The sequence below is a fragment of the Festucalex cinctus genome, chromosome 17 (genome assembly GCF_051991245.1).
Source record: "Festucalex cinctus isolate MCC-2025b chromosome 17, RoL_Fcin_1.0, whole genome shotgun sequence".
NCBI lineage: Eukaryota > Metazoa > Chordata > Actinopteri > Syngnathiformes > Syngnathidae > Festucalex > Festucalex cinctus.
In genome coordinates, this window is record NC_135427.1 from 11,855,367 (window position 1) to 11,870,851 (window position 15,485).

At 40.5% G+C, this 15,485-nt stretch overlaps 1 protein-coding gene across 4 annotated transcripts in view; it reads left to right on the forward strand.

Annotated features, from left to right (window-relative positions):
• The window catches only part of plce1 (phospholipase C, epsilon 1), a 58,235-nt gene that overhangs the window by 10,142 nt on the left and 32,608 nt on the right, over window positions 1-15,485 (forward strand). For all 4 annotated transcript variants that reach the window (XR_013279468.1, XM_077502650.1, XM_077502651.1 and 1 more), the window contains one exon: window positions 14,678-14,886. Coding sequence is in view for 3 of the 4 variants with exons in the window: in XM_077502650.1 (XP_077358776.1) it covers window positions 14,678-14,886 (209 nt within the window). In the remaining variant the exon portion in view is untranslated. The remainder of the gene's footprint in view (window positions 1-14,677; window positions 14,887-15,485) is intronic.

Sequence of the window (15,485 nt, forward strand, 5' to 3'; positions counted from 1 at the left end):
CGACACCGGAACTAGAACTACTTCCTGCTTCGGTGTCTAAGAATCAGGGGAAATGTAGTCCTACTAGCCTAATGCTGCAGTCTTCGATCAGAGCCAACGCAACCCGAGCTTTTCTGTCCTCATGTTTCCAGTGCTACGATGCGGTCCAACTTTATTGAGTCCAAGTCTGAGACCACAAGGTCCGAGTACAAGTCTAGATGAGATCAAGAGTAAGCCTTTAAACAGAAAATTTTCCTAACCACAAAATTTGAGAAATTTCATGATGATCACCGGGTGGCCGGTGTCAATGCTGGACTGTTTTGCTAATCTGAAAAACTAATTCAAAAGATTCTTTTGCAAGAGGTTGTTAATTGTGAGGAATAAAAACATAGTCGCACTCGGTCAAGTCGATAAAAATATTTTGTGAGTCCAGTTACCGCGTCTGAGACAAGTGAAGGAGTTGGTGTCAAGTCTGAGACAACTAAAAAGGTGAGTTGAGTTGAGTAGGTGAGAATTCGTCGTATTTGATTTTCAGGGAAATTGTAGTGTTCCTGTTTTTAATTTATTTGTAATAAATAAATTAATTAATAATGAAACAAGTATATATATTTTTTTATATTGAAATAAGCTAGATGAAGTAGCATCCATTTTTCAGGTCATAGTAGAGGTATTTGATTGACAGCTGACACGCCCACAGCAGGGACTTTAATTTGCAGGTTTGGTTTTTAATCCAGGGGAAAGAGACTTGTGGCAGTTCTTCCCGGCAATTCTAGATCATGTTAAAAATTTCAAGGTGCAGTCATTTTCTTTCCCAAATTTCTCATCCACGCCTCTCTCTGCAGGCCGTCAAACACCAAGAGGGCGCTGTCTGGCAACTTGGCATGCGCCGCTTGACTTTTGCATTTTTTATGGACGTCCTTGCGTTTTCTGCGGAGTTGTTCGCAGCACACGCCGGACCTACCACAACAGAGCCCGACACTGTCTAAGGTTACCCGCGTGTGGAAGTGTGTGGGGCGCACACATTCACTCACGCTGTCTGCAGCGCGGTTTCTGACTTTACTTTTACGAGGCCTTTGTGGTTGCCGGAATACGGCTCAAGCTGAGGCCAAGCGGAGCCGCTTTAATGCAGCCATTCAAATAAGTGGGAGTTGCCAACGCTTCTTCCTTGTCCAAACACCATATGAGCGACTCGTGTTCGACTTCAATGCTGACGCACAGTGAGTAGCAGTCAGTGTTGAGTGCTGTGGTTATTAAAATGATCAGAAATTAAGTAGTATAACACCTATATTGGCTAATTTTGTAAAAAAAAAATAAATAAAATAAAAAATAAAAAAAAGGTCATTAACCCATAGCCTGACGATACCACATTTACGCTCGCACTCCACAACATTTAGTACACTAGTTCTCTGTACAAAAATCTTTTTTTTGTTTTTTTTTCTGGGCTATCCCGCAGCCCCCGTGTGTTTATTGCTACATCTAACGAGGCGAGCCAAAGAATACAGGATTATATGAGGGTGGAATATGAGCAGGGAGCAAGATGGAGAGCAGCAACATTCAAGCGAGAGGAAGAAAATTACACTTGAGTGGTGGAAAAAGTAGCAAGAAATCCTTTTCTGGAATAAACGCCAGAAATGAGGACAGGCTGAGAGGATGGGAAGTGTAACCTGACGTGCAAAGTAGCCACCTTGGAAAATCAAATATTTATTTTTGCTTGTATTAGAAGCGATTTTTCCCTGGGGAAGTGAATTCACGTTTCAGGTTGGAACTTTTATTTATGGTAAAGCAATATTTTAAGTAACGTTCTTAAAATGGAAGCCAACCTTAAACATTTCTGGACAAAATAATATGTTATATGTGACCTCACTGGTCTAAACATGACATTCTGACTTTATGAAGCAAAATCCAGCAGTTTTTTTTTATCCATCGTAGGGGGCGGCCATTTTGCCACTTGATGTCGACTGAAGATGACATCACAGTTACTCAGGGCTCAGGCAACAACCAATCACAGCTCTCCTGTTTTCTGAAGCTGAGCTGTGATTGTTTGTTGCCTGAGATCTAAGTTATTGTGATGTCATATTCAGTCGACAGCAAGTGCCAAAATGGTCGCCCCCTGAGATGGATAAAAATGGCTGGATTTTGCTGCTCAACTCGTTCGTATTCCACTAACGCAGTATTAACCAGAATGCCAAATTAGACTAGTGGGGCTGCATAGAACATATTATTGTAAAAAATAAATAAATAAATAAATATATTAAAAAAAAATGTTGACTTCCTCTTTAACATTAAAGAGATACTTGACTCTTTGAGGCGTTTTCAGCAGTTAAAAAGGTAATATTTTGTCCAGAATTAATTTGATAGCTTCAATATTTTTCACCAACAATACCTTTAAAAACAAAATTTTCCACTTGCTGCCGTTTGAAGATGACATCACCTGTGCTGAGGAAGTTGGTAACGACCAATCATGGCTCAGTTTGCTGACCAAACCCATAAAACAGGTGAGCCATGATTGATCATAAGCTAATTCTTGTCACAGATGATGTCATCTTCAGTCGACAGCAAGTGGGGAAAATATATATTATTATTATAGAAGCCTTAACGCTGCTTCAAGATCTGAATTTGTGTGAGACTTAAGAGGCGAAATGATCTCAAATTCTAAGTTCCACTCTATCATTACCAACATTGGCATTCACACCCACTTTCATTTCCCATGTCGCTTTTCTGTTAAGTGCCAGGGAAGTCAAACAGACAAAAGGGAAGTGACCCCCCCCAACCGTGCCGTAGCGACATACGCACAGACACGCACACCTGGCGCAGAAATCAGACCAGAAGTGTCTTTTGTCGCTTTTCTCTTGTGGATTCTATCAATTACAGCCCTGTTGAATCCTTTCAATTTAGCCAGAGTGCTGGCTGGCTGAGTGGTAAGTAACCGTGCACACACTGAGCGGCAGTGAGGAGTAGTTGTCGGGATGCGTCCGTGTAATTACGCTCGTCTTATTACAGATGATACAGGAATAGAGCGCGCCCTCGAGGGACTCGTAGTTTACTCCTCAGCGCGTCTCATCACGGGCAGACTTGGGATGTAACGTTGCCGTCAATCTATGTCATGGGAAAGTAAATAAAGCGCAGAAAAAATGCACTTTCTCACGGGCTATTAATGTCACAGTATTTTTGGAGCATATTAAGATCACACTGAGATTAGGGATGTAACGATATCCAAACATCTCGATACGATACCACGATATGAAGCGCACGATACGATAATTATCACGATGTTATGGGGAGGTTGGCGATATTCAACAGAGGTCACGATATTGTAAAAGGAAAAAAAAAAAAGACACTATATAAGAGCACAATATTATGCTTTTGTACATAACAGCAATACATATAAACCATCTACAATCTCCAATAATATTGAGGCGCTTACATGTTAATGCATTTAAACATTGAGCTCCTCCACATATTGACTCTGTTCACAGGCATATTACATTCACCTTCGTCTGACAATTAGCATAGATTTTAAACATAGAAGGGCCAAAACATCCCTAATGAAAATTACACTACAAAACTAGCCATCAGAGGGTGCTAGAACTGCACAAATGGAAATCAACCTGACTTTTTTTTAATAGATGTTCCTTTTTAAATATCATGAACATGACAATGACGATATTGTGGCACTTTTAATATCACAATATCACGATATTGCCCTTATCTTTACATCCCTAATCCCTAACTGAGATTGTGCTTTATCGATACAGATATGAATGCAGCTGCGCAGAAAAAGAACTTCTTGATGTTTTTCGGAGGATTTTGATAAATGGAGTGCAAACTGTTTGCATCATTTCCTGTCTGGCGGGAAGATAGAGTTGATGTTATCAGTGTTACCGCAAAAAAAACTCTTTTACTATCACACAGTCACACGCATAGTTTTAAAATTGTTGTTGTATGAAGCCATCCCGGTTTGGGTAACTCCTTCAAGCCTGCTAGCTTAATGCTAACAAATAGCATCAGTGTTGCGGTATAATGTAATGGCTATTGCACTCATGTCGACAGATAATATAACAATATTTGCACAAAGACTGACCAATATTGTAGCTTAGTGAGGACTATAATATCTTTTGTTTGTAGTTTTTAAAGTTGCTTTTGTGAAATTGGTAGAGGTAAGGCGCCTGCCTCGTGACCATTATTATCATTCCTTTATTCTCTCGCCGTGTTGTTGCGCTACAAAGGAATGTGCCGAGCAGGCCACTTTCTCACTCTGCTGCGTGTTGTGGCTTAGCCGGAGATTAGCGCTTATGTGCGTGTATGTGATGATGATGATGACGGGGTTTACAGTATTTGTGTGCTAAACACTCTCTTGTTTCCTCAGATGTCTACTTAACACAGAATTTAGCAGCATTTGCAGGGAGCACTGAACTCGACCACACTGGCCGCTCCAATTAACTGTTGCTATGCTCCAAGTTTGTTTGAGAGGAGTTTGTTTTGGCTGGAACGCAAGGGGTTGACATTGGAGTGTCAAAAATGCATCTGGGTGTGTTTTTCCATTTCAATGGGTGGAAATGTGCGCATGCGATGCCAGGTCAGGCGCCTCACGTCTCGGTGACAGGGAGACTGCCGGGGGGGTCATCTTCAAGAGGTTTCTCATCTCATTGTCAAGGGTCATTCCATGCCAAATCAGCCAGCAGGTTTAACCGAGCAGATTCTGATTACAGCCAGGTGAATTTGGACGTTTTGGGCAAAAAAAGGGGGCGTGGCCACCTTCGTTTGAACCCTCAATCTTCACAAAACAGGGATTGCTGGAATGTGAATTCAACAAGAATTGTTGTCGTTTAGAAGAAGGATGGGTGCATATATTCACCTTTTGACTTTAATTGGTGGCCACTTGGGATGTAACGATAATGGCAGTATCGTGATATCGTGATTTTTAAAACTGCCACAATATCGTCGTCGTCATGTTCACAATATTTAAAAGCTACACATCTGTTAAAAAAGTCAGGTTGATTTACATTTATCCAGTTCTAGCACCCTCTGGTGGCTAATTTTTTAGTGGTTTAATTTTCATTAGGGATGTTTTGGCCCTTCTATATTTAAAATCACTGATTGTCAGATGAGGGGGATTGTAATATGCTTGTGAAGTGCGTCAATATGTGGAGGAACTCAATTTGGGCTTGCATTAGGTGAGTAAGTGCTATTAGAGATTGGAGGTAGTTTATATGTATTCCTGTTATATACACAAGCACAATATATATATATATATATATATATATATATATATATATATATATATATATATATATATTTTAGTATGAGCTCATGTTTTACAATATTGTGACATATTTTAAATATCGCCAACCTCCCCACAATATCGTGATAATTATCATATTGTTAGCTTCATATTGTGATATCGTATCATGATATTTGGATATCGTTACATCCCTAGTGGCCACACCCCTTTTTGATGAAGCCCATAGCTCCCAAACCCCTACTATGATTAACCTCAAATTTGAGATTTTGTGAAGCGCCATCACTTATCAACAAGTACACCAAAATTCATTAAAATCAAAATCTGCTTGATTAAAATTATTTATTTATTTATTTGTTTATTTGTTTATTTATTTTATTTTTTTGGTGACTTGGCATGGAACAACCTCAAACAAAAATGTCACAAAAAGTTTATTACGGTAACTGATGATCAACGTCTAAAATACAGTAACTCGTGTGAGCAATGGAAAGATAATTTTCAGCCAAGCAACTCTTCTAAAGTTTTCCTGTTTTTATTAATTTACCTACATTCCCTCTGTGGAATACAAGTGCAATGAGTATTTGAATAACAGGGTATAGATGATGTAATAGTACTTTAGCACGAGGACTGAGGGTATCCCACCACCTCTGCCGGCTCAATTTGGATTATCGGTGCCCACCCAGAAGTGGATTAGATATGCACATGTAACTGTTGTGTACTATTTTGGGTGCACTCGATGAATCACACAATTGATGTATAAAAAAAAAAAAAAAAGAATAGGCCGGCCCTTTGTTAGCACTTGCACTTGTGACGTGAGAGGTCAGCCAGTCAGGATTTAACCCAAATTGAAACAAAATGCTCATAGTGTGACGTCAGGGTTGTGTACAGCAAAGCAGATTTGAACCCGAGGCATATTGGAAAGTCTGGGTGCACTGTTATTAGGACCACTAGAATGTCACAGTGTCATTCAAAACTGAGCTTTCTTATCTAGTATGACAAAACATAATTGAGCCTGCTTGGGGCTGAGCAAGTGATAAATGGAAATGGTGCCACCTAGGGGAGAGAACTCAGCAGTACACAGAAAAAAAACTATTTTGTTGAGCCACTAGAGGACAACGTTGCACGCACAAACCCCGCCTCTCCCGCACTAATAGGAGACTTTGTACCTTGTGGAAGCAATTACGAGGTCCCTGTTGTACAATCCATGATGAATATGCGCCCTCATTAGCAAAGCAAGCGTTGATCAAAGACATGCAAAGCGAAGGCCGAGGCGGTGGCCAGCTGCTTGCATTGTCCTCAACGGGACTTTGATGTCATGTTAATGTTTCCACTTCATTAAGCCACATTCAGTGGAACAAACTGTACTGTATTTATTTCCGTGGTGGGACCCGGGCCTTCAGCGGGGATTTACCTTACTTCATCCACCTCTTAATACCACCATTATGGAAACTATCAACTACTATTTGAAACGACAATATAACCGCACGCAGTACAGAATCAGTCTAATGCACTTTAATTAACGTGCGTCAGCCAGAACGATTGATTCTGAGGGCTTGCATGGGCAGATTACATGAGCTGTTATCAGATTTTGATGGTTATTGCGCTTTTAAAGTATCACAGTATTGGAATTACCGCTGTATAATGTATTATTTTAAAATGATTGGGTAAATATCAATAACTGGCTGCAAACAAGCCGATGTTAGCCAGCCATGCTAGTTAGCTATACTAAAGATAATAATTTGCCTTTGTCTATAGTATTGATTTCAACAATTATAGCCAAATTAGTTCTCGTAGCTGTTTGCAAACGTTCATTTCAAGCTATTAACTCTTTTACTGCCACACGTTATCAAAACAAACTTTAATATGACAAAGGCTTTGATCATTTACGTCATCCTTGAAAACGTTCTATTTCATCAGATTTCATGTTTCATTGTAATTTCAGACACATTGAGCCAATTGAAAAGAGATACAATCCTGCCACCTGCTGGCCATAGATAGTTTTTGATTCCACAACTCATTGACCAGGCAGCGTGTGCTGCACTTAGACGGTGAACTGCCCATTGATTAAAAAAAACAAAACAAAACAAAAACAAAAAACGTAGTTGACATCATTTAGTGTTTATGGCGGCATACATACATAGTGATTTTAGTAATCGTTATTAAACGTTTTTTTAACATGATGTTGAAGAGTGATGGGTGGCACTCTCATAAACTCACACACCATACTTGAACATTTTCCAAAAATAAGAAAAAATGTGCGTCTAGTTGCCTCCATTCAGTTTTTGATAGACATTAAGAATGTACCTAGACATAAAGAAAGCAAACACAATATTTAACAAACACATCAGTATGACAATGATTATGTTATGAGGCTAACAAAATTCCAAATCAAATATCACACCAACTTGAGTAGTAACCGGACATTTCTGAATCAATTTTTCCTCATTTTTGATACTGTACGTGACCAGATGGCTTTGAGCTGGGATTCATCTTGTCATAAAAACACACAGCGCGGTTCAGAGTTTTGTCGGACACATTGTGTACACACGCAGGAGGAGGATCGATTGAAACCCGATGTACAGTACCAGCGTCTCCCCCTTTCCATCTTTGTGTGTTTACAGTGCGCTGACCGATAGCATCTTGCCGGCCCGTTGCCTTATAACCTAATATGGGGGTTACCCAAGGCAGAGATATCTGCCTCTTTTTTTTTTTTTTTTTTTTTCCTTTGCTTGCTTTGTCCATCACATTCGTTTCGCTCTGTCTATCTCTCTCTTTCTCTCTCTCTCTCTCTCTCTCTCTCTCTCTCGAAGAGAGAGAGAGCTTTGTTGATGTAGAGAGCACGGACTCCCACTCTTTCTTCATCAGTCTTGCGCTCCTGTACTTTTTTTTTTTTTTTTTTTTTTAATTCCTCAGATGTACTTTGACTCTTTTGCAAGCTTTCTCAGACAACGAGGGATTTGGATGGAGTAGCCCTCAAATGTATCTGAACTGTAAGTAATCGTTTTCTACCAGTTTTTGCAGTTTTATCTTTTCATTCATGAATTTTGTGAGTTTTACGTTACATTGCTATTGGGCACTCTATTCGACTCTGAATGGGTCTACTTTTAAATAATGATGTACTGGACATCAGCCGGAGCAACTTATGCCTAAATTTGCACACGCCTTACATTCTGTCGCACTTTCTTGCATATAGAATGGAAGAACATCCATCATGCCAGTCTGGCACTGTCACACCGGCATTTTGCGCGATTATGTCGCAGCCCCGTCTTGTATGACATCATGAGAACTGTAAATGAGGTGGGGTGTGGTGTGAAAGGGTCCCGCTGGCTGTGTGCTTGTTGGGGCCTCATGTTTACATTTTCGGGGTCATTCTTAGGTTTGTATTAAACACGTAAAATAACAATAAAAATGTACAGCACAGGAACATTTTGTAATGTGCTTTTTTTTTTCAAAATGAAACCCTTTTTTTCTTCTACTAGTAAAAATTATGGCATCTTACTAGTATAAAAGCAGAAAATTACACAATTTTTTTTGTTGTTCTAATTCCTCTAACTGCAATTTATCTCTCTACTATAAAACTAAACGGTTTTCTCCTCCTCCCCTGAGGCTAAAAGGAGCAAACGAGATCTATCAAGTGCACGATTGCCCTCGAAATCTGAGACGCTGATTGTGTTAACTTTATGAGGATCATTTTTCAAGCTCCGTACGCTGACCTCATCTCCTATAATCGGCTTTAAACCAATTGCCTGCTTAATGCCGTTACATGAGAAAAATAAAAAAAAGTCAGCAATTGTCTCCGATTAAACTATGAAACTTGCTAATGTATCCAATCGGTTGCCCTCTTATCTGCCTGAAGCTGTTTTGTTTTTTTGTTTAAAAAAAAATAAAAAATGTGTACGCTGTGGCAGTTTTACATTTTAGTAGTTTGTAGTTTTCCCCCTCATTGACTCATTGTTTAGCAATGCTCTTAGCATGTGTCCCCAGACGCACAGCCCACTGTGTACACAGTGTGATGCTGTAAGCTTGGTAAAAGAAAAAAAGTGTGAGGCAGAACTCCGGGGGTTGGCTTTGCTCTTCTCAAGCAACTCCTCGTGAAATTCAACACAGCATTATGAATCAAGGCCCAGCAGACGTCCATCTGTGTTTAGAGGCCAAAATTCATATGATAATTCTTAAACTGTTTTCACATTGTGATGAATGTGATTGAGCTTTGTTTTTTTCTTTCAGTCAAGAGACATTCTTTAAAATTAATGTTTTTATTTTATTTTTATTGTTACTTCCACTTCCACAAAAAGCAGTCAGCATGATGAAGACTAAGACTCGTATTTTTCCCTTTAAATTAATGCCAGCCTCAAAGTCATTTTATCATATTGTGTTCTTCACAAAGGATGACTCAGAACGAGCAATAAATAAGCCAAACCCTACTTAGCATTTAGCCTATTCAGTGAAACATACACATCTGTATATTTGCCGGCCTACGCTAACCCCCCACCCCCCCAAGCACAGAACTTAATCAAGTTGAGAAAGTCCAGGCTCTGTCTGCAGCGGGCAAACGTTACCTCGTGGAGAGACAGGCAAAACAAAACAAAACAAAAAACAGTAGACGAGGTCAGAGCCTGTGGTTGTGCATGCGATTGTAAGACAAAATGATTGTGGCGCACACAAAATGTTTTCACTGCTATGTCTGCGCCGCTTGTTTGGGTCTCCGAACACAGTTCGCACGCAGTCCAAGGAAAGGTGGGCTTAAAAGCGTCTGCTTCCTCAAATACCAAAGCTGCTGAACATACCTGGCGCCTTTTTGAAACGGATAAAACGCTATTGATTTAGAGCCACTTTTGGGTGGGCAATTCAGTGATTCCCAACCAAATGTGCTGTGAAAAGATCTTCTCCGTCAGTGGATAAGCATAGTTAGCCATGTTTAGCCTCTGTTGTGAAAAGCCAAAAATGTACACATACTGTACATGGCCACCAAGTGCGTGGCAGGCCTCCTGTGAGAAGGCAAAGGTTACGACTGACGTCTCTGTGCTGACCTCAGCTCTGAGACCACTGACCAGAATAACAGAGTTCTTTTAATGGCGACCCCCTCTCCCACCAGGCTCGGCTAACCTTCACCCTTCCTTTTATGAAACGTCTAAAATTGGTTATCGGGAGAAGTGATGTCACTGCGAGTGTTTCTTCGAATGTGTGCTTCGTGGGAGAGTGCACCGGCTGTTGATGGCTTGCGTGTGCTGCGGTAAAGCAGCTGATTTTGTGGCATTGTGCCACAGGAAGAGTTTTGTATTACAGTATTTGTGTTAATTTCGTCTGTGATTGGCTGGCACCCCGCCTACTGCCCAGAGCCAGCTGAGGTAGGCTCCAGCACCCCCCGCGACCCTTGTGAGGAATAAGCGGTCAAGAAAATGGATGGATGGATGGATGTTATTTCATGACCGAAAGTTAACAAAAATAATTTTGTCACTGGACAAAAACTGGACTAGACTAGACTAAAACCCTCATCGGTATGCCTCCTCATCAACTAATGAAGATGTACTTCACTTCATAAAAACTGAACTAAAATCTATGGACACTTTAGTTTATGGACAAAGACAAAGTAAATTATATGATTTTGTTAAATCCTGTCGCTGCTAATCTGTCGCTGTGACACATCGCCTTTCAAATCACCTAACGAGTGCAACATGCGCAAATTCATGGGGGCAGACAGGAGGTAGATTCACTGTGAAAGTTAAAAAAAAAAAAAAAAAAAAGTAAATTACTGTACAGTTATACAGTAACATTAATCCGCCGGCTATAACATTCCAACAATAATGTTAATCCAACCGCTAACTGATGCTAGCTAATTTACTAGCTCATAGCATGGAGCCATAATAGCCACTAGTTGATATACTGTAACTGTGTTTCAAGTTGTTTTTCATCAAAAAGATGTGAGAAAACTTTGTGAATTTGTCTTAGATCTGAAATGTTCATTATCGGCTGACATAGAGGGGTGAAATTATTGTCCTGACTAAATCTAGACTAACACATTGACTGTTTTTGTTGACTAAAACTAGACAAATTATGCTTTTTTTTGGGACTGAAATAGACTAAAATGCTAGCTTTACAGTTGACTAAATAAAAACGGAATCAGGTTGAGTCGACTAACTTTGATTTAAAAAAAAAAAAAAAAAAAAAAAAAAAAAAGCCTAACAAGCATGATTGAAACTGGACTAAAACAGACATTTTTTTTTTAAAGTCTGGCAAAAATAACACTATCCAGTATATGCCTAGATGAATCGATGCTTAGCTAGCTGTAGCTAGCAAGCTAGCTGGTTCACAAGCTGGATGAATGGATAGATAGATGGCTAGATACGTAGATAGATTTGTTGTGCAGTGGTGGAGAACTGTGGTACGCTGCTAGCTCTCTAGCTACTTATCTTAGATAGATATAGATTTTAGTTATATGTGAAGGCCTCTTTAGTTGGGTATTGTCAGCATAACAAAGAATGGTAATGTTATATATGCATATGATATCTAAGTGGCAACATAAATACTAAACATTAGAGAGATAAGCACTGATCCCTGCGGGACTCCGAGTGACTTACCAGCGTTGCCATGCGTTGAATTCAACTTGCGTCTCAAGGCACCAGTAATAATGACAAGTAAAATGTTTGTGTGTGTCATGGAGTGTGGGAGTGTTTGTGGTGGCTCGCATTCGTCTGAGCCAAGAGGTCAAGATGTGGGTGGTTGTGTTTCAGTGAGGACACTTCCAAGCTGCCTCGCGTGTCTGCTATGAGGCGGGAAAATCGTCACGGGCGTGAGTTGTGAGCGTGCGTGTGCAAGTTTGTATGCGGGTCATCTTCGCATGTGCGCATTCCAGCTCAAAGTTCAGTAGATCTGCACGGTGCCCCACTTTGCCCTCCGCTAATCCCCCTCCCAGAATGGCTGTTACCGGGCAGAGAATCGAACCCAATGGATTGCTAATACATCTTAATGGAAACTCCCAAAATTGAAGGTTCTGCTGCCCAAGTGTCTGTATGCTGCTAATGAGGTGGTGGGTGTAAAAATGATTATTTTTCTGGCTGCATTTATGTATGGGATTTGGGACTAGCTGTTCGAGGTGGACGGACTTTCTCAACTAAAACATGTCTCTGAATAGGAAACATGATCTGACCACGGTGGAGCGTTGTCAGTTTAAGTGGCTGAGTACATCGCATCCTACAAGAGCAGTGAATTATTTATGATTGAATAGCACCCAGGGGTGAATGAATATTAAAAATACACCAAGGATGGTCCTCTATTTATTAATTTGTTTTTGTGGTTTTCAATTTTTACAATCGGAAAGCAATGACATGGAGAAGATTCGCCCAAGTTGTTTTGAACGGGCATTGCTTAAGTTATATTTTTAAATTTATTGTAAAATTAATAATATTTGAACCACAGCATGTTTAGCTATAATGGTTGATTCATTAAAACACTCTCCATTACCTTTTGTTTTTTATATCCCTAAAATCCATGCTTATGGAGTTGGACATTTATCTAAATAGGGATTTTGGCGGGGAGCAGCTGCCACTAGTGGCCTCGAATTTACTTGCACTGGGCTTACACCATTAGCGTTTCCTGTACACTAGAAGTAACATGAGCTACAAGGCTGAACTTGTGGCAGCTAACATAGCACGTCGGTTTGCGTATGCAAACAGTGGTAACTTTCTGTTTCTGGTTGACTATAATTCTCATTACAGTAATCATGCGCATCTCTAATGTACATTTTGATGGGAAGCGGGGTCTGTATGCCGCTTGCTTGCGATTTGAGGATAAGAATGTTTGTGCGTGCGTGTGAAGGCAGCTGCCGGGTGTCCGTCAGAGGCAGCAACAAGCTCCCCGCGGAGTCCTTTTGTTGTTGGCCTCTCCTCTTTCATACACACTTTCACACTTGGCTTCATTAGTCCCATCTTTCAAGCGATTAGAGGCTTGAGGAGAAAGCTAACCCGGTCCCTCACGATAGTAGCATAACGAGCGCTGAAGAGCAGCTAAATCATCCTAAAAAAAACAAAATCTTGACGTGTCATTCAATTCTGTTCTGTGATTGGTCAGTCTGGGTTTCAGGGGTGTTGCTTAGTCATCATTTTGACCTTGTTACGTATTCAGTTCGTCCGTCATTGAGTTGTCATCCTCTTGACACATTAGATGAGGTAATTGAAGTGAGTTAATCGATGTGGAATGAAAGTTTCACGAGAGCCAGTCCCCTCCACAACACAGAAACAAAATATGAACAAACCTGTTAATTGCGTATAACTTGCCAGAGTTTAGAAAGTTCAGACTATCATGTGCAGCAAACTGCAAAGTACAGTCACAAAGAAAGGTATGCGGGCTATGCACAACGTAGGCCAAGTCAACTATTTTGCTTATCTCTTGAATGTGGAAAAAGGCATTGTTAATCTAGTGGACTTTATGTCTGCTTTTTGGCCATTAGATAGTTTCTCGAGGACCTGAGGTCAACGCTCCGATGGTCATTAGAAAAACATCCCAATTCATCTGAATTTTTTATTTTTTATTTTTTGGGCTGTGACTTAGCTGGCACTCACCATCTGCAAACGTGCGTCCTGGTAGCTCTCATTTCCCCTTGGGATGGTCCAGATAGGATCGTACGACCGACTCCCCACGCAGGAAACCCATCCCTCTACTTGGACCTGTTATCTTTGTTTAATTCTAGCAAAGAAACTATGAGAGAGCTGGACTCTTCATTTGGCTATTGAAACAGTCTGATGGCAAAAGAGTCGGGACACATGGCTAATATTCCTACAGGAAGTAAAAATCAGTGTTTTTAGCAGATACCTTCATTATCGTCTTTCGGATGAAAATGCTTATTAGTTTTTGTCGGATTTCTATGTGTTATAGTTTTTGTCGAGGGAAAACTCAACAGCAACAGCTAGCTAGCAACGAGCTATAGTAGCTACTGTATAGATGTGCTGCTAGTGCACCGTAACACGTTGCCGACTCGCTCCTAAGGGCAGTAGTCAGCACCTCTGTGGTGGTGAATCCGCTAAACTGTCATTCTCACGAAACATAACGACGGAAAAGTCAAGCTAATTTCTAAGCTAACCTAAGATTGACTAAAGACTGAGATTGATTAAAATATTATTTGATTTTTTTTCTTTCTGGCCTAAATTATAATGACATTGTTGTTTGGTAATGTAGTATGATGTTTTTGTAATGTAAAATATGTAGCTTCATCAAAGATTGGAAAACTCTGACCTAGCAGACCTCGCTTTGTGCACTGGAGCTGCAAAGAGGCAAAGTACCGTCATCCAGCATAGTTGGCGGCATAAAATTACCCAAAAATGAGTCGTGTTGAAAAGGGTCCAAATGTTCCCTTTTCATCCTTTTCACTTTTGTCTGCTGCCTCCCACTTTTCCACCTATTATGCTTCGATACTCCCCACCCACGCGACATTCTTGGAAGTGACACACTTGTGCTCCTCTACAGGTAGCACACAGTGTTCAAGATGCTGCGGCACTTAACCTGACTCACCCTGCCAAGAAGTTGCTGCTGCTGCCGCCGCCGCCGCCGCCTGGGTCTGGATGCATCAGACTCCGACTTTCTTGCTGGCCGCTGCCCCCCGTCAGCGGGCGTCCGCCTGGACCGGCTCGGATCACCCGTCCTGATCCAAGCCAGGGATCTTCTTACCCACCCAGGTTTGCACTTCTCTGCACAAACACTCGCTGTGAAGAAATATCTAATATAGCAATTTTTTATTTATTTTTTGTTAAAGTACGGAAGCATACAGCTGCCAATGTGGAGTAAACATTTTTGGCTGGCGAGTATGTTCGAACATACTCACAAATATGTTCAAACTTACTCTCAAATATGTTTGAACGTATTGAAATATGTTCGAACATACTCGCAAATATGTTTAACTTTTACGATTTATTATGTCTGCCGTGCATGACTTAGGTTCGTAATTTTTTTCACTCGTGCATGTGCAAATAATACCCCATGGCATTATGGGAAGGTATGCTAACTTTGTAGCATGTAGCCTACAAGTACGTTCGAACATTTTTGCAACTATGTTCAAACATATTTCAATACGCTCGAACGTATTTGCGAGTATGTTCGAACATACTCGCCAGCCAAAAATGTTTACTCCACATTGGCAGCTCTACGCTACTGTAGAAAAGTCCACTGAGCTTAATGCTAAAAAAAAACAACAGCAACAAAAAAGTAAAACTCCCTTTTAATGACTCAAAATAAAACTCCTTTGACTCACCTCTAAGTTCCTCCTCCTCTTTTTTTT